The sequence below is a fragment of the Phyllostomus discolor genome, chromosome 14 (assembly GCF_004126475.2).
Source record: "Phyllostomus discolor isolate MPI-MPIP mPhyDis1 chromosome 14, mPhyDis1.pri.v3, whole genome shotgun sequence".
NCBI classification, from domain to species: domain Eukaryota; kingdom Metazoa; phylum Chordata; class Mammalia; order Chiroptera; family Phyllostomidae; genus Phyllostomus; species Phyllostomus discolor.
This window is the reverse complement of record NC_040916.2, coordinates 11,226,978-11,254,756: the sequence shown is the minus strand read 5'-3', so window position 1 is coordinate 11,254,756 and position 27,779 is coordinate 11,226,978. Positions and strand designations below refer to the sequence as shown.

The following is a 27,779-nucleotide window of genomic DNA, read 5'->3' as shown; positions in this document are numbered from 1 at the left end:
CAGAATTCCCGCCCACAGTTCAAACTGGAAAATGGCGGGGACTCCAGAGTTGGAGGTCCTTTCGCCTCTGGGGGCTGTGGAGAGAGTAGCCGGGGCAGAAGACCGGACCTCGGTCCCCGCCACCACCCGTCAGGACTTCCGTGTGCGCTGCACCTCGAAGCGGGCCGTGATGGAACTGGTGGAACTGTGCGGCCCCTTCCTGCAACAGCTCGGGGATTCGCTGCCAGACCAGATTCGGGAGCCTGCGCTGCGAGATGCGCAGTGGGTAGGGCCCCAGTAGTACCCGCTTGTCACCTTCCTTACCCCGGGTCTCAGAGCTCAAGGGCCTGCGCCGGGTTTTAGCGAGGTTTACGGTGCTCCATGCTCGCGTAAAGCAGCCAGAAAAACTCGAGGGAACGCAACAGATACAGTGTCTGCTGGGAATTATTAATTACTTAGACCAGCGCTGCCCAGTAGAAAAATACAAGGCAAGCTATGTATATAACTTGAAATTAAAAGTACAAAAAAGTGAAATTAATTTTAATAATATATTTTTATTTGACCCACTAGCCCAAGGTTTCGTTTTAATTTGTGATAATAGAAAAACGAACGAGATATTTTCCATTCCTTTGTTCGGACTAACCTTTTCAAACCTGGTGTCTGAAATTTACAGCTCATGTTGTTTCGGACTAGCCACGTTTTAAAGGTCTCAGTCTCAGTGGCTAGTGAGTGGCTCCCCTGTTGGAGTAGAGAGACACTGTGAGTTCTCCAGGAAAGAATCCTGAAGTCAGTGGGTCACCAGGCTAGCGTTTGGTCTTTCCGTTGGCCTGTTTTAGAATATCTTGTAAAGGGGGTGAAAACATTTTTCCTACAAGTCGGAAGTAGATAAGGAAGCTGTCTTAATTATAAACTTCTCCATACACTGGTTTTATAACACATTGCCCTTCCTTTAAAAAAAATATCTTGCAAAGCCTTGAAGAAGATAGTTGTTTTTTTTTTAGGGGTGTGGGGGGAGATAAATTGAGGGATTAGTGCCTGTCATTAGGAAGCACACAATTTATGTGTAGAAAGTTTTTTCTTAAAATCTTACAATGCAGCACACCTGTGAGTGTGAATGAGCACAATGCAAACAATAAAAATAAACATTAAGCTCTGGTGGCGTGGCTCAGGTGATGTGAGCATCCTTCGTACATCAGCACTGTTGTGGGTTCAATCCCAGTCAGGGCACAAACCTAGATGGAGGGTTCAATCCCAGGTCGGGTGCAACAGGAGGCAACTGATCAATGTTTCTCTCATGTCGGCAGTTCTCTCTTTCCCTTCCTGTGTCTCTAAAATCAATGAACATATCCTCTGGCGAGGATTTAAAAAAATAAAGGTTAAGTGGAGGAAGAATGAGAAAACACTCCCTGAGTTGTGCTTCTGTATCCCAGTTTTGGATCCAGTGGCTCTTATTTCCTCCTTGCAAGCAAGGGAAGAATACAGACATTCTTAGTAAATTTTTTGGAGAAGGTTGTTTTATTGTGTAATGATCTTAAGAGTTTACCCCTTTCTAGGAAGTGCTAAGGTAAACTAAGGGAATTGACTTGTGTTTATTTTAAATAAGAGAACAAATAAAAGTCACAGGCTTTAATTATGTTGATGTATCTCTATCTAAAACCACATAATATAGTAATAGATTTTATTAAAAAATAGTATTGGTACAGTTGTGCCAATACTACAAAGATAATTTGTATTCTCAGATAATCCTTGAAAGTCTGTATATGAAGTAAATATTTTTTTTAAGATTTTATTCATTTATTTTTAGAGAGGAGAAGAAGAGAAATGCCCGTCAGTTGCCTCTCACCTCCCACAGTCGGAGCCCTAGCCTGCAGCCCAGGCGTGTGTTCTTTGGTTTGCAGGATGACACCCAGCCCACTGAACCACACCAGTCGGGGCTAAAATAAATATTTTACTTTATAAAGATTTTAAAGTGTAAAATATGTAGTTTATTTCATAATTACACATTATTTGATTTATGCTTATTTTTAATTTACAAAATGTGCCAAATGCATCCTCATTGAGAAAAATAGCATAAAGTAAAGTCTTTGAATTTCCCTGCCCCATCCCTCTTCCTTCCTGTATGTGTCCCGACTGGGGATCAAACCCACAACCTCAGCATATTGGAACAACACTAACCAACTGAGCTACCTGGCCAGGGCTCCGTCCCTTTCCGTCTGTGTGTATCTTTCATTCTGAGGTGGGTGTCTTGTAGATAGCATGTAAGTGGGTCTTGTTTTCTTATTCAGCTACGTATGTCTTTTGATTGGAGCAGTTAAGCTAATCACTAAAAGTGATGTATTGTCATTTTGTTCTTTTAACCCTGCAAAGGTTGCAGCTGATCTGAGAGATACAAACTCTTTTCTTAAATGTTGTTACATAAATCAAGTGTATAGGTTCAGGGTCGTGACTAGCTGCGCATTTGTATGTGACTAGTATTAAGCCATAATGTTTAAGCCACCAGTGGTTATAACACGTGTTTCGTAAGGGTAGGTGATACTTGATAGTAAATTGTACCTGAGAGATACTGTGAACTCTGAAGTCATTATTGGTATAGTTGTTTATTTTCCGTGAACTTGGAAATTGGTGTTTGTTTGTTTTTTTCCATTTACCATTGAAAATGGCTGGAAAAATATATTCATTCAATAATACAAGTGATGTTGGACTTCAGCAAATGCTGCTACAGATACTTAAGCGATTTGAGTTGCTTATCAAAATATTTTTGTGAGTGTTGTGAAAAGCATTCATGCCTCAAGCACAGCAGTATTGTTTGCAGTGACTGGTACACACGTTTTGCAAGCCAACCACTGAAGAGTCTGATTAATTAATGTTAAAGACTTTTTTTGGTAGTGTTTTTTAGCAATATCCATATTTTTGTTATTTGAAAAGAAAATTTTTATGTTTTTATATTTCTCTGCTAATTTCTAGATTGTAACTGAAAATAAATTAAAAATCATGCACTTTATTATATAAATATAATAAATGCAAATTTGCAGTGTTTTTAATATTTTTCCACATTTCAGCATAATAGTGATGAATGTGTCTCTTGGATATGGGCAACCTACGCTGTAATTTTTTCAACTGCGACCTCTGCAGGGTTAACTATATTCCTTTGCTTATTTTTTTCTTCTTTCATTTTTTTCCCTTCTTCCCTTTAACACTTCTTGTAGTACTGGTTTGGTGGTAATTCCAACTCCTTTAGCTTTTTCTTATCTGGGAAGATCTTTATTGTTCCCTCAATTTTAAATGATAGCCTTGCTGGGAAAGTAGTCTTGGTTGTAGGTCCTTGCTTTACATCAGTAAGTATTTCATGCCAGTTCCTTCTGGCCTGAAATATTCTGTTGAGAAATTAGCTGATAGTTTTATGGGGGCTCCCTTGTAGGTAACTATTTTTCTGTTGCTGCCTTTAGGATTCTCTCTGTCTTTAACCTTTGCCATTTTAATGATGTGTCTTGGTGTGGTATTAGCTTTTATGTTTTATTTCATTTGAAAAGTACATGCTTTTGTTTACAAGAATATTCTAAAATTTGGGGTCAAATTATAATGGCTATCAGAGCAAAAGTGTAGGTAGAATCAACTGAAATGGAATTTTCATTGAAAATAAGTATACTAATAGGCCAGTCTACTACTTTTTTGTATCCCCTATCACAGATCCAAAATTATTTTGCCAAAATATTTAAATTCAGTATTGGACGTTATTTTTAGTGACTTGAGTATTGTGAATGTATTGCAGACTTTTGAGTCAGCTGTACAAGAGAATGTCAGCATTAACGGGCAAGCATGGCAGGACGCTTCAGATGATTGTTTCAGAGGTAAGTGATGCAACTTTTTTCTTCTGTCATTAATTTCTGGTTTATTCTTGTAGCTAATTTTATGTCAAATTATTATTTTAATCTCCATGCTCAGTGTTACTTCTCTTAAAAAATATTTTACTGGATGGAGGAGGAAAAAACTAGTCTGGAAGACTACTGAAGTTGTAGCCTGAGGTAAACAACAGAGTGGGTACTTGATCCTTTGTATTTTCTGTCTGGCATCCTCACCGAGACTTGCGTCTGATGAATCTTCAAAAGTGCCCATTCATTCGTTCATTGGAAAATTCTATGGAACTCTCCCCAGATGAAGAAACAGGCCCAGAGAATTACTCTGATCAATAGCTTGTGAATCAAGTTGTGTTTTTACAAGCGATCATTAGAGTAGATAGTGAAGAACCTTAGGGCTGTGAACTTAAACCGTGAGAGTGCCACGTCAAGGATGAGAGGTCAGTATTTTGAGAAACATCCTTAAAAAAACAGAATACTTTCCTGGTACAAAGCAGACTTGACTGTACCCTAACTAAAGTTATTGACGTATCTAAAGAAATCAAAGGTTTGTTTTTTTTTAATTTATTGATTTTAGACAAAGGAAGGAGGAGAGAGAGGGAAAGAAACACTGATTTGTGGTTGCACATATTTATGCCTTTATTGGTTAAATCTTTTTTTTTTTTAATCATCACCCAAGGATACAGTTATTGATTTTAGAGAGCATATGTGGTGGGTAGAGAGAGAAACATCTTTGTGAGAGAGAAACATTGATCGGTTGCCTTCTGTACATTGTTCCATTTACTTATGCGTTTGATTGGTTGATTCTTGTATGTGCCCTGACCAGGGGTTGAACTTGCAACCTTGGTGTATCTGGACAACATTACCCGGCTAGGGCCAAAGTTTTAATAGAAAGATGTTCAGTGTAGAAGGGAAAATTTCAATAGAAAAATAATGATCAGTGTGGGGGAGAAGCAGAATTCTTCGGCAGTGCCAGGAGAAGGTCTGCCCTGACAAGAGGGCCAGAGTGTCTCACCTGTCCCCAGAGTGATACTGCGGAGACCTGACTAGCATAGCTTGATTACCACTGTTAACTGTTCTGATTATTCGGTTATACTCTCGAGCTGATCCAAGCCCACCATATAGCCCTCTATAGTTATAATTTTTCTTCTTAATATTAAGATAATACTTTACCCAGAAGATTTCACTGTCTTAATCCTTGGGATTATTACAGAGGTGTGCAAAATAATTTAATTAATAAGTAATAATACTAGAATAAACTCTGTTTCACATACAACTGTAAACCTACTTTTGCACACACCTGTATAGTAGTTATCTCTTCAGAGTTACCAAGCTGTGTTTTCTAGCTTACATATTAAAACATTAAAAACAGTAACACTGGATTTCTCAAATATTATCAGATTGATTATTAGAGGAGAAGAAGTGTGTCAAACCACCTAGGAGTATTTTCTTTTTGATTTCTTGATTTGAGAGAGAGAGAGAGAGAGAAACATTGATTTGTTGTTCCACTTATTTACACATTCATTGTTTGATTCTTTCATGTGCCCCAACTGGGGATTGAACGTGCAACCTTTTGGTGTATTGGGATGATGCTGTAACTCACTGAGCTAACCAGCCAAGGCCTAGCAGTATTTTCGAGCTACACAGCCTTTACTGTGTCTTTATCTGACTCTTTTTTCTGAAGTCACTTTGGAGTTGCTTTATCATTTGGTACAGACTCCCTTTAGCAACATGATTCATCAATTTATAGATTAACAAATGATTCCCTGACAGGTTGGAGCATGTATATTCTTTGTCCCCTTTTCCCCATATAACTGAGGGAAAATAGTTATACTACTTCTGCCTTTTTTCATGGGCACTTGATAAATGCCAGACACTATGCCAGATGCTGGGAAACAGGTGCAGAGACATTGCCCTTACCATTTAGGAACTCATCATTAATGGAAAGAAATGCACAAGGAATCAACAATACTCTTTGGGAAGAGCAATTAGACCTAACAGTTGGTTGTTAAGTTAAATGCATGTAATAAATAAGAATGTGCTGGACAGAAAGGAGGTAGGAAGGAATTACTTTATTTACTTTATTACTTTGTTAGTTTATTAATTTATTTACTTTAAATAAAGAAAACCCATGTGCAAAGACACAAAGGAATGCTACGTTTGGAACATGTCAGAAATGAATTGGGAGAACTAATGGCAGATATGGCCAGAAAGTTAAGGCCGGATCACAGAGAGCCCTGTAGGATTGGCTAAGGAATATATACTTTACCTTGTAGGTAATGGGGAACCAATGAAGGTTTTTAAAGTAGAACTTACAGGGAAAGGTTGTGCTTTGGAAAGCTCACTGCTGGCCCTGTGTGTGGATGGATTGGAGAAGGGAGAAATTCAAGGCAGTCTGGCCTTAGGGAGGTTATTGCAATAATACAGCAAAATGATGACGACCTGCCCTAAGACAGCAGGAGAGAGGAAGAAAAAGCTGCAAGAGATGTCCAGCAGATGGAATGAAAGGATTTGTACCTGGTCCTAATACTCAGAAGCAGTAAGTAAGCTTCGCAAGGACAGAGGTTTTGTTTATTTTGTTCACTGAGATCATTGTATAAATGAACAAATGAGTGAACATATGAATATACACATTAGTGAAACCAATGTATATATTGGTTGCCTGCCCCTTAGCTTCTCTGAATGCCCTTAATTTCGGGAGGATTGACCAGACACATTTAAGAATTACAGTGTAAATTCCTTGAGAGCAGGCACTATGTTTGTTTTCCTCATCACTGGGTTTCAACTTGTAACTTGACACAAAGTAGGCACCCACTAAATATTTGTTAAACTAGTGACTAAGTCTTCCTTGCTCAAATTGTTTACACATTTCACTTCTGTGGCTGTAGGTGGCGCTAAGGAACCATTTTCCTCACATAGAAGTTTTAGCTGAGAGACTTGATTTTTTTTTTTAACTGACTGCAAAATAGTAGATTATTCCTTTCAGGTTAGTGATTGAGCTTTTCAAATGGACAAATTAAAATTTAGGGAGTGCTGAAGGACTTTTCAAAGTAAGAAATGACCTCTCATAATATTCTTCAAAAGAAGTAATTTAGTTGGACTTAATATTTGTTACATGAATAAAAGGTCATACCCAGTGTACCTCATTATATTTACTCAGTACGTAAGTAAATGCAGATATATATCAGCAATGTCTCAAAATGTTTCAAAAAAAATATGTATCATACTTCTCCCTAAAGAAGCTTCCCAGCAAACTGTGACACAGCAGAACACATGCATTCAGACCAGTGAGGCTGACAACCTAGCTCCTTAGTATTTAACTCTTTAATATTTATTACTCCTTAAAATTATTTTCAGAATAATGTTGATATATCACCTGTATTCATTTTATCTGGGGTGCTTAATATCTGGACCCTATTCCAGAGGCCGACCTACAGAATCAAAATTTCTGCTCTTTTGACAAGTCCCCTAGATTCGTTCAGCCAAAGTTTGAGAATCTCTATTTAAAAACATAGGAAATCAACCAATAAAATGGTTTTAGCTAAATAGTCACTATATCTTTTACTTTTTTCTGCCATTTATCCAGTTTCACCTATTGCAGATCTAGCTACTCTATTGACTCTTATATCACAGTTTTGTTTGAGCACATACAGAAATAAAAATAAAAACGTCTTAGCATCCCTGACATTAAATGCTCTTTACAGTCTAGTTCATCATCCTTCTTTGCTTATACTTTATCCTGCAGCCATTTAGAACTTTTTCGGTTTCCAAAGACTATGATCTTGCAAATACTGTTTCCTCTGCCTGAAATGCTTATCCCTATTATTTATTTCTTACCTCTTTTTATGGAATGGATTTATACCTACATTCCAAGTCCCAGCCCAAACGTCACTTCCTCTTTAGTCTTAAATTCCACAGGCAGAGTTAGCGTCCCAGTGTGCTGTGTCCTGGCAGCATTTCGCTCACACACCTCGTGCATTTGTCAAGTTGCTCTGCAGTTACCTGTCTGCTGCTTGCTCTGAGAACTGTGAGCGCTCAGAGAGCAGGGATGACTTAAGTTCATCTTTGCCTTTCTCTGATTTCGGCCTGGCTTCCCGCAGGCGCTCAGTAATTGATTATTCAATGTGTAAATGAATCAGTCACTAGAGCGGAGCCATCCATTAACTTACTGTATTTGTTTTCCTTAATTATTTTGTGTTTTTCAAAGTTAGGTTTGTTTACATTATATTTCATATGTAATAAAAACAATGTGTTTTAAGGAATTTCTTATTTTTTTTCTCTTGAAATAGATTCTGATATCAAAGAACTTGAAGATCAGTTTGATGAAATCATAGTAGATTTAGCCACAAAACGTAAGCAGTATCCCAGAAAGATCCTTGAATGTGTCATAAAAATTATAAAAGCAAAACAAGAAATTCTGGTAAGATGATTTATCTTTAAAATAGAGAATTTTATGTTATGTCTGTTTTACTACAATAAAAAAAATTAAAGTATAAGATCAATGTAGAGATAAATGATATTTCATTTTATCTTTCCTGCCTCATTAATATTGTTTGTCTCTTGTAAGACTTTTTCCTGTTCTAAATCACACTAGGTTTTTGTTGTTGTTGTTTTCTCATGTTTCTGTTTTATTTTCTGACCACAAGTTTATTCAACACAAAATACCCTTCCAACTTTACTGAGGTGGTTGACCATGCCCACCACCAGATCCTCCTCTTACACCGGAATTCGGCCGCTGACCTAGATCCCGCCTCTGGTTGGCACCCTGCGCACTGTCTGTAGGTGTCTCTGTCCCCGTCCCTTCCTGTGCATACTGCAAGGGCCCTGACCTTCCAGACCTCTGGAGTCTCAGGCCTGCTGTAGTGCAGGCGGCAGGCATGATCTTGGGGCAGGTGGAGGTAACCACGGAGATGCTGGATGCCCTTGTTGGTGAGGTACCAGCAGAAGTATCTCTGTGAAGGAAACAGCTGCTGTGCCAGGGCCTGAGCTAAAAAGGAAGGGGCATGCCCACACTGGGTTGTGAACACAACTGATACTAATGTAGAATTTGAAGATGGAAGACTGACAATGACTTTGTAATTCTGAGACCAGGAAGGAAAAAGAAATGTATCTTTAAGGCTTTTCTTTCTATTTGTCATTTGTGTTTGGCACATTATTTGTATATGATTATATATTTTGGAAGATGCTTTAGTTAAATTGGTGATGAACATTGAGTACCTGTTCATAATACTGAGATTTGCTTTAAGAATTGTGTGTTACTCGTTCAGCTCCCAAAATCATGATGAGGTGAGGGTAGGTTTGCTGGGAGCAGCTTTGCCTCGGCAGTGAGAAACACCCATTGTTTTATATTGGGATATACTATTTGCCCTTAGTTTTTCAAGTGAGCATGCTTTACATACAAATCTTTTGATTGGCTTCCTTTCGGGAATTGTTTTAGATAGTAAAGGCAGGCACTTTATCTAAGATAGTTTTCATTTGATGAGAAAAATATTTATGAGCAGAATTTTTCCTTTTATTCTTCTGTAGCAATCTTCAAAGAAATACCTTCCTAATTTCTCAACCCCTTTTTTAAAGTTGTCTTAGAAAAAACATTCAGCATGTGTTTACATTTTAGTGTCTCCTTTTCTCTTAACGTCCCCTTTCTCCCTGAAGAAAACCTAGTAACCATATTGCATAAAATAAAGATAGTTGGCGGTCCTAGGTGAGGTGCTGCTGCGGAAGGTTAAAAAGTGGTGCAGAATGGGTGGGGTGAAGGTACCGGAGACAGCTTTTTAAAAAACCTTTTTGGCTCTTGCTAGCTTTGGGCAAGAGTAAGGAGGAACATTTTCCTCTTCCCTTTTGCCCGAGCTGTGGGTCCTGTTCCTACAGTTCTGCCGCCGGAGGCCCGTGCGCCACGGGGTGTGTAGGCGTGACTGTGCTGATGAGGTGGTGGCCACTTTTAAATAAAGAGTTTCTCTGGGAGTAGGAGTCTGAGTTCCAAACACTTATTAAAATGGACTTTTGAAAAATAATTCATAATTTGGAGACTAGTACTTGAAACACAAAATTTAGTCTCTATGCCTTTAATTTTTGCTTGATTATTTTTCCCCTTAAATTTCTCTGTGGTGCAGTTTCTTAGTGTTTGCAGTAGGTGGCAATACTATAAAAGTTATAATTCAGACTTAGATTTGACTGATCTTTTCTTCTTTTCCCCTCCATTCCCTACAGATTACAGGATTTAATTTTTTTTTGCTAAAGAATGGTACTACTAACCAATAGTATATTTGCTTACATTAGCTGAAGAAAATGCTTATATGAGGCATTAAGTAGTGAAATTAAATCTGTTTTAATTTGTATTGTTTAGAAGCAGTACCACCCTGTTGTGCACCCATTGGACCTAAAATCTGACCCCGATCCAGGTGAGTCTGTTCATTTGTGATAAAAATGAGGCATCAACTTGTAACTTTTCTGAGTTCCTGATACTCTTTTAAAGGTGTCAGCATCATGGGTATCTTCTTTTTGATGCTTTAACTCACTGCCAGTCATCCATGTTTAGCTCCTCACTAAGGTTTATGAAAACCTGCTGACTCAGAATCTCTAGGAGTAGGACCCGGGAATCTGGACTTTTGTAAAGCTTTCTCCTGACCTAGACTTTTATAACACCTTTCCGACCTCTAACTCCTTTTACAATACCCTCCCGTCTGACTGCTGTCATATGATCCATTCTTTGCATTACAGCCAAAGTTACACTGTTGAAGTACACCTGGTGTCACGCCCCAGTGTGACAACCTCCACTGGGTTTTTATCCTTTAGAAAATAAAATCCACCAAAAATATAAAGTTGAACTTCAGAAGAAATATACACTTGTTATGCTTTTGAACTCAATACTGTTTCCATTTAGCTATGTCCTCTAAAAAGACATCAAATTGATACAAAGTTATTTAAATCCAGAAACAGAATTGGCATTGCTAAAAACGTGGATCATAATATATTTTTAAATGGCTCCATTCTCACATTTAAAAAATTGTAACAGTTTTCCTAAGAAGCCTTTTAGAATTTGCTTGGCACTCCAAAGTACTGTTTCTGAGTATTAGAAAAACAGTTAGGACCTTGGTTTATGTGTAAGGGACATTTTATATGCATGGCTTTGAGTACCTTACTTTCATTGCATTCTGAGCTGCTTCCTAACAGGCCCCCTGCCCTCTCCAGCTCTGCCAGGCTCATGGAATGCACTGAGAGGGGGAGGTGCAAGTAGACAGATACTCAGACAGAAATTGCTTAAAATCACGGCATTCACTGCATTTGAAATAAAAATTGACGTGGGACGTAACGCGTAATTGTCATGGTTCACTAAAAAGGGACAGTTGCCAAAGTGCAGTGAGTGAAACGTACTTGTTTTAGCTCTGAATAACATAAAAATAAGAATTGAAACTTGTATCATAATATACTCAGATATTATGATGTCTAGATACAGCTAATTCTCATCTAAAGAACCTTAATAACCTTTTTATCTTGGAAGGAAAGCAAATTTACTTAAATAATTCATTGAAGGTCTGCGTGATTTTATTATTACCATTCCAGGTATGTAGTATTAGAAAAACCTCTGTATAATACGATTCTGACTGCAGGGTAAGCAAAGGAATAATCAGAATCTATCTTTTGGACAAATTTTGAAGAGATTTTTGTCATGCATTTTCATAATGTTGGTAAGCTCAGAACCAAATTAGCTCTTTAAGCCCAGCAAAATTAGCTTGCAGTTTTATTGCTGTATATGCTTGGGCAAGTCATTTCAAGCATTAGTTTCTTTATGACAAATTCTAGATATAGAGCCTGATGCTTTAGGTATGAATACCAGCTGTATTCACTACATATTACAGAGACGTCCTGCCTACTTTCTTGAGGTTGTGTTATGAATCACATAAGGGGCTCTATAGACTGTAACTAAAACATGTAAGTAGTAGCTAGTAGAGAAATGCTGTGTAATAACAACTCTGGTATACATTTTATCCCATTTACAATGATGTGTTTATAATACTGTGTAGCTTGTGATGCATCTAACTGGTAAAGTCACATGAAATTAATTGGAACGGCTTAGGAGGAATGTGGAAAGCATAAATCAATATGGAACCTAAAAATCTAAATGAGCTGCCTGAGAAAACTTACTGATCTTCTTGAAAGTTTCTTTTTGTTATTAGACTGTTGAATGATATCGATGTTTTTGAAAGCTGACACTTTTAAAGAGGGTTGTCTGGTTTCCAAACCAAAACAGTTCCTGCCTCGGTATCTGTGCGGGGGGATTGGTTCCAGGACCCCCACAGCTATCAAAATCCACAGATGCTTAAGTCTCTTATATAAAATAGCATAGTATTTGCATATAGTCTATCTACATCCTCCTATGGGCTGTAAATCATCTCTAAATTACTTATTATACCCAATACAATGTAAATAGTTATACTATACTGTTTAGGGAGTAGTGACAAGAAAAAATGTCCGTACATGTTCAGTACAGATGCAGCCATCATAGGCCTAACTACATCGTACATGCCAGCAACATTGTAACATTTTTGTCCACGTTTGGTTGAATCCATGGATGTAGAACCTGTGGATGGGGAGGGCCAACTGTGCGTAGGCAGTGTATGTAGTATTGATTTGGCATAGTTATTTAGGAGCTTTAGGAGATACGGAGGCAAAACAGCTTCTCCCCATAAACAGCTTATGTCTGAGTGGAAGAAATAAGAGATGAACACAAAACAGGATTCCTTCATGCCCTCGAGCTAGTTCCTTTCCTAGCCTTCTCCATCTGATAAAATGGCACCCTTGTGTACACACTGCTTTAGCCAGAAGTCAACCTTGAGGTTTTTTGTCCTATGCTTCTTATATCCAGCCTATCAATAAGTTCTATAAATCATTCCCTTGAAATAAAATCTTACTGTACTTCATCTCATTACTATCACCTGTAGTCTAGGTCACCGTTACTCTTAAGTGGATTTCTAAACATGCTTTTTAGAAGGTCTTCCCGGTTTGTTCTCGCTCTCTTCCATTCCATTGCCTGGCCATTAGGCACAGTTGACTTAAACATTTGTTTTGGAAATATTCCAGACATATAGAAAATATGCAGTACAGCATAGTCGCATCTTGGTACCTACTACTCACACTTGACAAGGGCTATTCACATTTTGCCAAACTTGCTTCAGACCTTGTTGGAAACTAAAAGGTATGGTCATAGTTGAAACTTCTTTGTAGCCCTCCACCATCCTATTCCACTCCCTCTTCAGAAGTAACCACTGTCCTTGGGCTGAGCGAATCCTTCCTATTCTTGCTCTGGTGCTTTAACTTCATAGATATGTATCCATAAACAGTGCGTGGCATCTGTTTTTAAGTTATATAAATTGTATCATACTGGTCATACCATTCTGCAGCTTATGTTTCCCCTCACCAGTGTATACACGCACAGCTCTCCATTCATTTAGCTAGGACAGTCGTACTCAGGAGTGTGAACATACCACCATTGATCCAGTCCTCTACTGGCGGGTGCTGAGATTGTTGTTGGTTTTTTAGTGTTCCATTTTGTTTTGTTTTTGCTGTTATAGCCAGTATTATAATGACTGTTCTTATCCCTGCCTCCTTGTATAGTGTGAATATGCCACAGATGTCCTGGGGTAGATTTCTGGAAGCAGAATTTCTAGGTAATAGGACTTGTTTCTGTTCAGCTTTATTACATGAGCTTTATTCCCCCTCCAAAGTGGCGGCACTGGTTCACATCCCACCAGCAGTGTTTAAAAGTTTTGCTTAGCCACATTTGCCAGCCGTTGAATTGTTTCTCTTTCTTTCTCCATCCATATCCATACATATGTACGTACGTACGTACATACATACAGGGGTGGGCAAAAGTAGGTTCACAGTTTTCATGGAAAAAGATATGCAGGTTATGATCATTACAATAGCGTTATTAACTCAGACGAATGCCACTCACAACTATGTACATGCGCACGTATACCATATTTCATACACACACAAAAGGGGGAACTCAAAAAACAAAACACAGTTATCTTCTGGAGCCCAGGCTTCGCCAGCTAGGTGAGCTTTCCAGGAACCCGTCTGTGTCAATGCACCCACTGGCTTCAGAGAATTTGTTTGGACTCGCACTGTGTTTGCCCATTTCATGATCAGTGATAATACGAGCACACCTGCCCACATTGCACTGAGTGTTCAGCAGTTTTTGACCAAAATGCCCCATGACCTTTGTGCCCCACACTGCCTATTCACCCAATCTTGCCCTGAGTGACCTTTTGGTTTCCCTGGATGAAAAAAGTGCTAAAGGGAAACATTTTGCTGATGTGGGAGAGGTGAAACAAGAAACAGCAGAAGCACTATAGGCATCAAAATCGATGAGTTCAGTAACTGTTGAGCGGTGGAAAAAATGTCTCAATAGATACACTGCGTTAAATGGAGAGTACTTTGAAGGTGACTGAAGTTTAAACATTTAGGAATAAATACAGTTTTTTAAAATTCCAGGCTTCTTTGGGGGTCCCCCCAGTTATATATATATTTAAAGTGAGGTTGAGCATCCTTCCCATGTTTTTTGACCCTACAGTTTCTTCTGTGAATTGCCTAGTTACAGCCTTGGTCCACTTTTATGTGGGGTGGTTTGAACTTTTCTTGCTCATCTCTAAGGGTCGTACACTCACTCACACACGCGTGCACACACACACACACACGCACACATTCGAGATGTTAATCCTTTGGTTACCAGCACTGCAAAGAAATGCTCTTGGGTTTTGGCTTGGCTTTTGACTTTATTCACAGTGACTCCATAGTATTAATGTACATCATATTTAGATCTCGATTCTATCTGGAATTTTAAGCCTTCCGTGAGGACGGGATCTGATTTCTGCCACACCAGTAGCCAGTTGCCTGAGCATCGTTTATGGAGCGGTCCGTCTTTTGTCATGTTTATGAATGCGCTGTCATGTTTATGAACACGTGCTGTCTCATTTTGAGTTCTTCAGAATGTTCTTCAGCCGTGTGTCGTCAGCAGGTGCGGTGAAGACGGCCGTGGGCGTGCCCCTGCCTGCCGCACTGGGAACGGTGCTGCGGTCGGGCCGGGCCGCTGTGGTGGACGCTCTGTGGTGCGGGCGGGGGTGTTAAAGCATGTGATGAAGATGGTGGTGAGAAAAAAGTGTTTCGTAGGCTTCTCTGTACAGACTTTGCACATTTTCTATTTGTTCCTAGATGCCTTACCTTTTTGTTACTGTCATCAATTGGTAACATTTTAGGGTTTGGAGAAGAGGTAGGTTGGGTGTTTAGGAACACCATTGAATTTACTTGCTGAACTCTGGCGGTTTATCTAGTTTCAGTTAGATTCCCTTCGATGTAGATAAACCATTTGCAAGTAATGATGGGATTTGTCTTTTTCTAACTTTACACATTTTTTGGCTTGTTACATTGGCTAGAACCTCTAATATAATGTTGAATGATAGTGGCAATAGTGATCATAATATCTTTAAATTATAAAAAATGTTTAATTTTATTGAATACTTTTGTATCAACTGGGATCATATATTTGTTTAACCAACTTTATTGAGGTATACTTTATATGTAATACGATACATCCATTTTAAGTGTACAGTTTGAGCTTTGAGGAAGGTGTGTAACAGTGTAACCGGCGCCACAGTTCAGACGCAGGGCGTTTTCCGTCATCCGTCAAGTCCCCCCGTGTCTCCAGAGCACAGGCCCCTGACTGCAGCGCGGAGAGTGGTGAGCTAGCACCGACAGGCTTCTCTGGTCGTGATCTGGGCGTCCTTGAGCAAACCCCAGTTTCTCATTAATGCATTTTTCCTTTCATACACTGTTGAACTAAACTGTCTATTCAGTTTTTAGTATATTTACCTGTCGTATATTAGCATCTATAGTCTCACACACACAAAAATGATGACGTTTTAAAGCATACTGTCCCTTTCTGACTTTATTGTTGAGGTTATGCTATGCTCCTAAACAGTTTGTAAGCATAGAGGTTATTCGATTTTTGAAGAGTGGATAAGATTCATCTACAAAACAGACTAAGCCTAATGTATGTGTGTGTGGGGGGGAGGTGATATTTGACTTAATTGATTAGTATACTTCCTCATTTCTTTTCTGGTTTGTAGAAACTTTAATTTTGTATATAATTTGGGATATGCTTTGTACATTTTCTGTATTTATCCAATGATGTTTGGGACAAAGGTAGAGAGTTTATGCACTTCCAAACCAACTTGACTAAAAGTCCAAGATACTTTTAAAAACACAAATCCGTTTTCATTCCTCTCTTAAAATTTTAAAATCTTCCCATTTTAAAATACATAATAAACTTCACACTTCTTAGCATTCCCTTACCATGACCTGGCTTCCACCTGCCTCTCTGAATTCATGTCAGGCACTTTCTTCTTTGCTCTAACCACCCTAATTAAAATAGCTCTCCTCAGTTCTCTATCATAACTTGTTTATTTCCTTAATAGCCTTTGTTACACTGTGTAAGTACTTGTGTGTTCCCTTGTTTATGGTCGCTCACCAAACTGAGAGGTCCGTTGGCTTTCTTACGGGAGTCTGCACTGTATACAGCCAGCATGTAGCACCTTGCTCAATAAATGCTGAATGACTGTTCTGCACCCACGCATTTAGTATGTTCGTTGAGTGTCTACCTACGCCAGAACTGTTCTCAATGCGGAGGGCGTAGCAGTGGTCAACACCAGCAAGGTCCTTGCCCTGAGGGTTGTACATTCTTGTGGGAGCAGAAAAGGATGAACAGATCTAAAAATAAATCAGTAACATCAGTGCTAGGGTGATATGTTTAGGTATGGGGAACACTTTTCTGAGGAAGTAACAAGAAGGAATTTATCTTGTGACAAGAGGAAGAGCTTTTCAATTAGAGAGAAGAGCTAGAACAAGGTTCCTAAATCAAGAATGGGCTTGAACATTTATTTATGGAACAAAACAACCACTGAAGCTGTAGTGCAGGGAATAGTGGGAAAGAGCATTACAGGATAAGGTTAGAGGCTTGGCTGCAGCCAGAAAACACAGTGAGGAGTTTGAAAGTCTTGGGTGCCTTAGAGAGAGCTGGCTCTTCAGTACTGAGGGAGCTGGTGAGGGGCACGGGGGTTGGATGCAGAGGGTTGCGTACCTGCTGCCTAGCAGGTGTGTTCAGCAGGCCTGTTTGATTTGAAGTGTAGGGTTATCTTCCCCTGCTCAGTGTTTGGTTCACCATTACTGGGTGTGCTGCTTTACAGTTCACGGTTCTTACTGTGCCTTTAGCTGCTCCTTTAGAAACCAGTGTACGCCATGCATCCCGTGTTACATGTGCTTGCTCATTCCTGCCCATAAAATGCATTGGATATAGGAAGAAACTTCTCCGTTAATGCTTTTTTGGTGAATTCCTGAATTTGTGCAGGCTTTTGGAAGTTCATGTGTCCTAGTTTAGTCAGTACAGTGACCTGAAAGCAAAACTAGGTTGATTACTCAATCTTTCATTTCCACTTTTTCGTTTCCCTGTGTTTTACAAAGCCAGCGACTAGGGAAGGCCATGTCCTCAAGGGTGTCTAACTTCCACATTTTTAAGAGCAAACTTTATTTTTAATATCCTTGCATCAACCTTCTGATGAGCTGTCTACTAATAAGATGAATTTTCACAATCTTTTGTGATTCTGTTAATAAAACTAATAGTTGCTTGCATGTTATCTTCTTTTTAAAAACATTCTTTGAAATTAATTGAAGAGACTCCCTTTTCCCTGTCCTTCACTGAACATGTAGTGATGACAAGGAGCTATTTTAAGTTTCTCTGCAGTAGACTTGATGATACTTCCAACCCTTTTGCTGACCCTGCAAGCAGAGGACTTAAGAGTCAGTTCCTCTTCTTGCCTCATAATGCCAGCGTGCTTAAGCCACCGCCAGCACTTTTACAGGTAGCCACCCACTTACAAACGGCTGTTTCCAGAATTCATATTTAATCCGAGCTTTGGAATTTGGAATGCATTTCCCCTGAAAAACATTTACTGATGGTATTAAAAAAAGGGTATATTTCTAGGCTTCCCTTTAACAACCCATCTAACCTACAATGTAGCTGAACTGCTACACGTTTATTGTGAAAAATATTAGGGAAATCACATTTCAGATGCACCTTAGTTCTACTACATGTTGTTTAAATAGGATTTGGGAGAATAGTTTGGGTCCCTAAACACCTTTGTTTATGAGGAGAGGGTGAACAGCAGTGCCGTGAAGGTGTCCCCATTGAGGCTGTGCGGGGAAAGCCGCTGGGGATGGGTCTGCAGGGAGTCCCCTCCCCCTCCTCCACAGCAGGACTGCCATTGGCATGCAAGACATTCTTCAGTCACATGTTTGTGCCCCGGGGTACCCACATGCTCTTACTAGCTATGAAAATAGTCTTGAGAGAGAGAGAAAAAAGGTTACATATTTTGAAATTTCCTAAGCAGATGTTAATGTTGGAAATGCTTTTATGATGTAGTTATACATAACATAGTCACATACTTAGTTTTCTCCCCTTTGTATGTTTTTTTTTAAATCTTTGTGTTTGGTTTTATTCCTAAAATTATTGATTCTTTTCAGTTTTCAATAAAAGGAATTTAATTCACTTAAAGGTACTATAACATTAATAGATAAAATAGATTTAACTATAGAATTGTTCTATTTTTAATTCTTTACTAGGCATAATCTATTTTTATTTCAAGAGGTTTTCATTATTAATGAGCTAATTTTTGACCATTTTTAACTCACGAATATAGTATGATTTTTGGCAAAGTGATATTTTGGAAAGTTACTTGTAGAACATACACGAGCAAGTGCTGGGATTCTGGGAAGTATGGTTCCAGTTCTCTTCAGTTCTGGGCACATTTTTCAGCTCTCGCAGCGTGTTTCCTTATCTGTAAAAGGAGGCTGATGAAACTGCTTGCCTCACAGGGTTGCTAAAGGTATTACATAAGATCGATCAGCGCGAGTGCCAGCTCACGCTGCTGGAAGAATGGGCTGTCAGAGCCAAGGAGGGAAGTTCATGCCGTTGTGTTTCTCTTCCCTGAACTCTCTCTGTCTTTTCATAACCAGGTCTCTCCGAAGAGTAATCTGCACTCATCAGCTTCACTTTTCACCTCTCACTTTGCCAGGAAATTCCCAGTAGTATTCAGTATAAACATGGTCATTGCTCGCTTTCTGTTCGCTTTGTTTGCTGTTGTGTCTGTAGTAATTCTTTCCCAAACACTTCAGCAGGACTGTAAAATTCCTCCACTGTGGTAAACACTTCAGGTTATCCATCACACCCATGTGTGCAGCCTTTTCCTTTCTCCTGCGACTCTCCCCTGGGAGCCTTTTGTCCCCCGCTGTAATCTGGACTGGCCGCGCTCCGGGCCTGGGGCACGGCGCGTATCCTGTCTGCTGCTGTCCGCATCACCCTGGGAATTTCCTTTGCTTCTCCTCTGTTTTGAATCATGTTTCCTGTTCCCGTGTTTTCCTCTTTCTTGATTTATTCCCTTGTTTTGGTGTAGCACTTCCTCTACCACCCCACCTCTTGTGCCCCTTCCCCACCCCGCCCCCGCCCCGCCCCCCCAGCCTCTAGCACCCAGTCCTTTTTAGGCAGCTCCCTATAACACCTGTGAAGCTTCTGCTCTCCTTTCAGCCCTCCTGTCGGACTGACCTCACCCTCCTTTGTGCCTGCACAGCACCCTGGGTCGTAGCCTTGTCTAGCATACCTATGCAGCACCTGCTCTACATGCCAGGCATTGTGTTCAACACTAGGGAGTACAAGGTTAGGAGAAGGAGCTTCTTGTTCCCAAGGAAGTTCTGAAACATAAATAACACCCAGATTCTCACTGGAGGCAGTACTGCCCTCTAGTGGCCCTTTTGAAAAAGTGGGAGTTGAAAAGTTGGTTACCACAGTAAGGGGCAGGGTGTACACCTGACATTTTGTAGTCACAGGACAGGACCACTGAATGTCTTAAATGTCCGGCACAACTTTAGAATGTTCCACCAGATGTCCATGTGTGAAAATATCTTTGTAACTGTCCAAGCCTGAGGCCCAGTTCCTTTTACACACAAACCTGAACTACCCCTGGCACTTTTTACATTGTCATTGCTTGTGCAGCAGATGGAGAACAGCTACTGTTGTCCATCATTGTGGGTTCCTAGAGATTTCTTTAAGTAGCATGTATTTATAAAAAATTTAGGAGACCTTGGGTGATAGATTGTTTTGTAAATCATGCAATAACAATGCAGAATGTGACTGCCTTGTTCTATAATAAAAGTAAGACAACTTTCTAGAGTAAACATTTTAAGGTATTTCATTCATTGCTCTGTGTGTGTGTGCATGTGTGTGTGCATTGGGGTATAACACACAGTGCACAGCTCGATGGGTTCACCCCCCCCCCAACACACACACGTGCACGAACACGTGGAACTGCCACCTTGCTGTCCGCGTGCCCAGTCTGCGTGGTTGGGAAACATAGGAAGCTTATTTATAAACACTATGTTAGTTTGGTTTTCAAATAATATGCCCATTGAATTTTCATGTGTACAATAATTATAATTCTTAAAATACAGGGCAACTATGGGCTTGAATAGGGGAAAATTGCATGTTTTTCTTACTGACCTCAAACTGAAAGTTAGCATTTCCTTCCATCGTGAATGCAGGAAGCTGTGGCGGTGCTGGCCATACCTGTGACTGTTTTGCTACTAGAAGCCGCAGATGTTTTCAATTTCCCTTGTTCCAGATACCTCACAGTGTTGTTTACACTCGTTATTTTCATGTTACGGTAAACAGCAGAACTGCCACTCGATGCTCTTATTTAAATCGTCAATAAAGGAACATGTATATTTACTATACAATTTTTAAATAACTGTTTTTAAATTTTACTTTAAAACATTCTGACATCCTAGAGTAAGCAAAACTAATAGCGTATAGTGATAGAAGTCATCATACAAATCATCGCTTCGTGTGGACAAGGGTGGCTGGGGAAGGGCAGCAAGAGGACTCTCTGGAGCGATGGAAGTGTCCATGTTCTGGTGTGTGTTTGTCAAGGGTGACTAAATGTTAAGCTTAAGATACATGCTTCACTGTATGTAAATTATACCTCAATTAAAAAAAAACAAATACCTCATTAAAAATGTTCTGAGAAGGGGTCCATAGGCTTCACCGAATTTCCAGAGGAGTTGCTGGTGACAGAAGTGGTGCAGGACCCTTTTCTCGAGGCCGTCGTGTTACCTTCGCCTTTCTCCTTCGAGGGCCTTCTTCCTCTCAGGGGCTTTTTTCTATGCATTTTCTTTTTTTCTAAAACTGTTCTCACTCTTCTGAGCTAAAGAAAGTCAAAAAAGAAAAACAGCAGCTATGAAAGCAATTGTTTTCTTGGCTTACTTGCCAGTCTCTTGAAGCTGATAAAGCAGTAGTCCTAATGTAATTATGTACTTGCTTAGATGTTAAGTAATTCTAATGAGAACTACTTTTCTAAAAACTAATTTATAGACGGTTTCATGGTATGATTTTTCACATTTCCAGTTTCTCTTGGAGTTTTAGTAGGATTTTTATCCCTTTATCATTGAATATGGAGTTCCGTTATGAAGTAGCCATGAACATTTTTATAAGAGATTGGAAGAAAATAAAATGTATTTGGGATTAGAAAAGCATCGAGGAAGTAAGGAAAGAAAAATTAATACTACTGACAATCTCTTCCAGAAATTTCATTTAGGTATTTTAAAAAATATTTTATTAATTTTTTGAGAGAGAGAGGAAGGGAGAGAGAAAGAGAGGGAGAGAAACAGTAATGTGTGAGAGCAACACCGATTGGTTGCCTCGTGCACGTCCCCAACTGGGGACCTGGCCTGCAGCCCGGGCACGTGCCCTGACTGGGAATGGAACCAGAGGTTCACAGGCGGATGCCGAATCCACTGAGCCACACCAGCCAGGGGTCGTTTAGGTATTTTTGATGTAGCGTGATTACAAATTCTAAGTCCAAATATGCTTCATAAAATTCAGAATAGCACAGATATCAAATATTAGCCTGTGTTTACTTTGAATGTGAGGACAGTGTTTGCAGTTGTTCAGCGTCGTCGTGGCAGGTGATACACAGAACAAGCAGGCGTCCTTCTGGGGCGCACGGTGTTGCGGCTGCTCAGTCCAGCGCTTGCAGTCTGTCATCCTGGGCGTGTAACTCCTGATTTTACTCTACTGTCTACTCTGTGTTTTCAGTCTTTTCAAATCCCCGGTGAAATTTCATAGGACATTTGTTTTACTAGATGTCAAACTGCGCTAAGAAAGATTGAGCTGAGGTGGGCAGTCCTGACAGGTGTTTAACTAGAATAGAATGCATCTGCGTGTCCTTGATGACTTGTTATTAGGTGGTGAAAAACCTAAAACACTGTTTGGTGGTTTCTTTGCAGCCTCCCGTGTGGACAGCCTGAAGTGCAGAGGAGAGGCAATGGCTGAGGAAATCAGTCGAGCCATGAAGGTAACAGCTGCGTGCCAAAACTTAAAATAAACAAAGTGTGTAGCTGGGTATTTGCTTTTAACAACCACATGTGTTTTAGTCTGTTGTAATAGGAATTCTTAGTAGTTTTAAAAATAGATCTTTAATGAATTAAATAAATAGATCTTTAATTAAGCAACAGTAACATCCAGTAACTACCATTTATTAGGTACCTTCTGTGTACCAGTATCATACCTGGCTTCTTTTAAGGTTGGCTATATTTTTGAGTTCTGAGAGTTAACAGTTTGACAAGCAATTTCAGGCACTAATACCAGCCAACAGTTAGTGAGCATTTAGTGTGGACCAGGTGCCATCTGGCTGCTTTACATGTGCTACCTCATTTAATCCTTCCAGTGGCCCTGTGAGATGGGTGCTGCTGGTACCCTGTTTTCCAGACGAGGAAACCGGGGCCCAGAGAAGCAGATTAGATTGTCCATAGAAGTGACTCAGCCAGGCTTTAGACCCTGGTTGTTTGGCTCCAGAGCCTATACTCTTAGCCACTGTATTATACAGCATATCAAATTGGAGTTTTATTATTACAAAATTGTATATATTTTTGGCATTATTTTATATAATCAGGAAAACATTTTATTTCTAGTATATGCAAATTCATAATCTCCTTCATGATCTCCCCGTTCTTAAAATTGTTATAATGTTCTTTTATGGTTTGTATTGATTCCATGATTTTCTCATAGCGTATGCCTAATTGAGAGTTGACAGACTAGGGGGCCAGGCTAAAAACCAACATAGTGCTTCTTTTTTGGAAATAAAACTTCATTGGGATACAGCCATGTCTATTCATTTACTTGTTTATTGTCCGTGACTTCTTTACATTACAGTGAAAGAACTGAATAATTGTGGCAGAACTATAAGCCCCTGAGATCGTAATATATTTATAAGGCCCTTTACAGAAAAATGTGCTGATCGTTGCTCTTGATGATTAAGATTTCTGAAATACTTTTCTAAAATGTGGAATTTCAGACATTAAATACTTAGCTCTGAAATCCTGTTACCTCCTGTTTTGCTGAAGTTTTCTTTTACTACCAGGCATTTGAAGGAAAAGAACATTCTTTTTAGTCTTAGCTTTTAGTTAAAATTCCTAAAACTCATACTTAAAGGTGAAGTTGACTATCCACCACTCCAAAAATTAGGTCTTAGAAAATGCCCTGACCTGAAGAGTGAAGATGCTGGAGTGTTGTGTCGTCCCTGTGTGTTTGTGTTTCAAACTGAGGTCAATGTTGACTGTTGCTTTGTTTGCTTTTCGAAGTCCTTGCCTGCGTTAATTGAACAAGGAAATGGATTTTCCCAAGTTTTAAAGATGCAGCCTATTATCCAGCTCCAGAGAATCCACCAAGAAGTCTTTTCCAGTTGTGATGGGAAGCCAGATGTTAAATCTGAGAGCTTTATAACACAAATAGAAACCACACCAACAGAGACTACTACCAGGAAAACTAGTAACCTGGTGCTGAAAAGAAAACAAACTAAAGACTGCCCCCAGAGGAAATGGTATCCATTGCGGCCAAAGAGAATTCATCTCGACACTTAAGCTGTTTTCGTTTACTTGGGAGTTGAAATTAGGCACTATCAACATTTAGTTTAAAGTCTGATGCCTAAACAGGACTTTATTAAAAAGCAACAAAGTAACTCTTTAGTGATTTTTTTTATACGAAGGTGGTTGCTTTGTTCAGGGATATGATGTAATATCGTATTTCTTTCCTCAACATTTTATCTGTACTCGATGAAAAGCGTGGTTTTAAAGTACTGGCACAAAGCCCATCAGTGGGCATTAACAGTGCAATCTCCTACTGTCCCTACGTGCCATCAACAAGTGGCTGCCTTGCAGCTCTTACGGAATTTTGTGACTGACACGTTCCGTTGGGTTTCTGGGTACACTGCTTTCATAAAAAGAGCCGTGTAACAGTTGTCCTCCTGCGAGTGCTGAACGGAATCGCCAGTTCTGCGCAGGAGCACGTGCGGGGTGTTTTGTTTGTTTGTTTTCAGTGCAATTTGTTTTATCAAATTAATGTACAAATGACAGGACTGGCTTTGACTTTGTCACCCCAGTTCAGCTAATTTAGATCCGTGGGATCAATTTTAGGGTTTTGTTTTTGTGTTGCTGCGAGGTAAGACAACTATTATTTGTGCAAGACTTTCTCTCAAATAAAAATTGGCATGTAGCCAATTTTTTTGTTCACACATTGGTTTTCCATAGGCCTCTTAACTTTTAAACGTAATTTGACTTGGGAAAAACAGGTTTTTTAAAATGGATTTCTCATTATTTCTTTGTACATGATTCTAGTTGAAAAATATATCAGAGTAATACATTAACCAGTTGTCCTGTGGAACAAATATAGATGCAATCATACTGAACTGTTTTGTATTTAAGGATGTATGTATATCAAGGGTATAATCATTGGCAGAAGTCTGCGAAAGCTGTAGTGCCCATACTTCTAACATTTGACGGCTGTTTCTTAAAGCTCTCAGTGTGTCTCTTACTCACATTAATATAATGTAGCCAGGGCCACCTAACTTGTCAACTTCCCTTTTTGATGACTATGCCCTCATTCATTTGCAAAGGAATTTACTATAATCATGAGGTTGGAAAAGCTGTACTTCCTGTGTTCATCATGTCTTAATAATCACAAATGTCAAAATGTGACAGAAAGCATGTCTCAGTGAGAAAAACTTACATAGCTTCTTTATTGCATTCTGCATTTTGATGTTACAATTTGAGATCTGTATATTTGTATAAAGTAGTTTGTTTTTTATTAAAATAATATGCAGTGACTAAAGTCTTGATACTGTGTCTTTTTAAGACTTGTCTTAGGGATTCTTAAGCTCAGCTTTAGTTGGATGGTGTCAGCATCTTGCATTTCAGAATGCAAGTTTCATTTTAAAACTGTTTTGAGACTACAGAATTTTGCTATTCTAAGGCAGTGCTAAGTTTTTCATAGTATAAAATTCTGTATGAGTTATTTCACTCCAAAAGCCTGCAAATGAAAGAATTGTTAATTCTCCTAGATTGAACAACTGCATTGTGACTGTAAAAAAAAATGTTACCCTTTTTAAAGTGATACATATTGAGATACGTATTGTTTGATGGACCTGATGTTTGGGATTTGCTCTGAAATATGTCAGCAAAGAAAAAAAGAAGAGGAAAAGGAAGAGCTTAAGCAAATGGGGCAAAAATCTTGATGATGTTGGATCTGTGTGTTGAATATATTCTTTCTACTCTTGTGTTTGTTTGGAAATTTTTATAATAAAGAAAAGTTTGTTTGTTTTATTTTAAAACCCCCGGACAGAGAGCTGAAACTCGAAGTCCCTTGGAAAGCTCACGTTTCCCTCCATAACGAAATACCGGCTTTCACGTGAAATACCACTGGGAAAAACAATGTACTAGTATTATTAAATAAGGTAGACAGCAGTGGTATCAGTAATAATATATTGGTAATATATATTTTTAGGAAGATACATTGAATTTCTGCGTAGGCCAAGAACTAGCTAGCTAAGCTGATGAAAAAAGTAAGGAAGTCTATAGTTGTAGGAAATGTTGAAGGAAAAAAATAGAAAATTGAATGTTGACTTCCCTATTGTAAAAAGAAGGCTGGATTAGATACTTAAAATTTTATTTCGTCAAAAACCAAAACAAATAACATAAGTTCAAATCCAGCCGAAGGGAGAGAGAACGCTGTTGTAGCAGCTTTTCAGGTTTCTGAAATCAGTGGAGGAACATCTGTTTCCCAAGCTTCAGCCATTAGAAATTGTACTAGTCTGCTTGAGTTGCTGTAACAGAAACCACAGGCTGGGTGGCTAACGCAACAGAAGTGTCATTTCTCACAGTTCTACAGGCTGGAAGTCCATTCTCAAGGTGCTGGCAAATTCAGTTTCCGGTGAGGTCTCTTCCCTTGTTGGCTGGTGCTGATGTCTCTTCTTACGGGAACACGAACGGTATTGGGTCAGGGACCCACCCTTGTGACCTCATTTAACCTTAATTACTTCTTTAGAGGCCCCATCTTCAAACACGGCTGCCCCGGGGGGTTAGGGTCTCCACATAGGAATTTTGAGGGACATTCGGTTCATAACACTAGACAACAGAAATCTTATCAAGACCTCTTCCCTGGGTCTTTATGGCTTGGGCCGAAGAGAGAAAAAAATCCATAAAATCAACTTTTGATTTGCTTTAAAATTCAGCTCTGTCTAAGACTGGGTTTGACCTCTATTGAAGGCCTTTGTTTTCCCCTTCATTTATTCATTCAAGAAATACATGGTAGGCACCTCTTTGGTTCAAAAGTCAGAGTTGTTGAAAGGTGTCTCTGAGCCAGATCATCCGAGTTCAGATGTCTTCACTAGTATTCTTAAATAGCCTTGGACAACACGGCACTGGGGGTGGGGGGTGGTAATACCTGCCGCAGAGCTAGTTATGAGAAGTCGGTAAGTTCATAGTTCAGCCTTTAGACTAGCACTCGGCACTTGGTGTTAATAGTAGGAATGATATAAAGCACTGTGTACTGGTTTGATGAAGGAAGTGAAAACACTCAGGATGAGCATTGTCTTGGAGAAGCTCATGTCCTAGTGAGGAGAGCGCACACATGAGCAACGATGACACAGTGCAGCCAGTGCCCCGTGGACGTTCGCGTGGGGAATCCAGGGAGAAGTCATAGATGTTCGTGGGGGAGGTGACATCTGAGCAGCCTTGAGCACGTGAGGCAAGTAATCAGGGAGGAAGATCCCTGCCTGTGAAGAGAATCTGGCAAAGCAGGCGGTTGTGAGAGCAGGTGTCCTGGAGAACCACCAGGTGAGTCGATATATGGGTCTTGTCTGGAGCGCTGGCTACAGGTGACCCTGAAGAGATAGGCAGGTCAGCTCGTGAGAACTTCGCACTTAAAAGTGCTGATGGGGAGCCATGAACTTCAACAAAGGAGGGGAAAAAAGTGGAAGTCCGCTGAATTCGTTTTCAGGCAAAGAGAACTGAGGACATGTTTTTTTGTTTGTTTTTAAGATTTTATTTATTTTTAGAGGGAAGGGAGGGAGGGAGAGAGAAACATCAATGTGCAGTTGCTGGGGGCCATGGCCTGCAACTCAGGCATGTACCCTGACTGGGAATTGAACCTGCGATGCTTTGGTTCACAGCCCGAGCTCAATCCACTGAGCTACGCCAGCCAGGGCTGAGGACATGTTTATACAACCACTTGTACATGAACGTTTGTAGCAGCGACCTAAATGTCAACTGAGGAGTGAATAAAATGTGACACATCCGACCAGTGGAATATTATTTGTAAGTAAGTGCAGTACACCCTGGCTGGGTCGGGGGGGGGGGGGGGGGGGGGGCTCGGTTAGTTTGAGAGTCATCCTGTTCACCAAAAGTTTGTAGGTTCGATTTGCAGTCAGGATCCGGGGACATACCTACGTTGCAGGTTTGATCCCCAATTGAGACATGTACAAGAGGCAATGATCGATGTTTCTCTCTCTCAAA

At 39.7% G+C, this 27,779-nt stretch overlaps 1 protein-coding gene across 2 annotated transcripts; it reads left to right on the top strand.

Moving 5' to 3' along the window:
* The first annotated feature begins 13 nt into the window (after nucleotides 1-13).
* NSL1 (NSL1 component of MIS12 kinetochore complex) lies at nucleotides 14-25,570 on the top strand. 2 transcript variants are annotated; one of them, XM_028530781.2, is made up of 6 exons: nucleotides 14-265; nucleotides 3,749-3,827; nucleotides 8,123-8,253; nucleotides 10,177-10,231; nucleotides 22,221-22,288; nucleotides 23,574-25,570. In XM_028530781.2, exons 1-6 carry the CDS (start codon nucleotides 32-34, stop codon nucleotides 23,850-23,852), a joined length of 846 nt encoding a protein of 281 aa, XP_028386582.1. In that variant the 5' UTR covers nucleotides 14-31; the 3' UTR covers nucleotides 23,853-25,570. The 2 variants fall into 2 exon arrangements, with proteins under 2 accessions (XP_028386582.1, XP_035870935.1); XM_036015042.1 differs by lacking the exon at nucleotides 8,123-8,253 and having other exon boundaries at nucleotides 14-261.
* The last annotated feature ends 2,209 nt before the right edge of the window (nucleotides 25,571-27,779 follow it).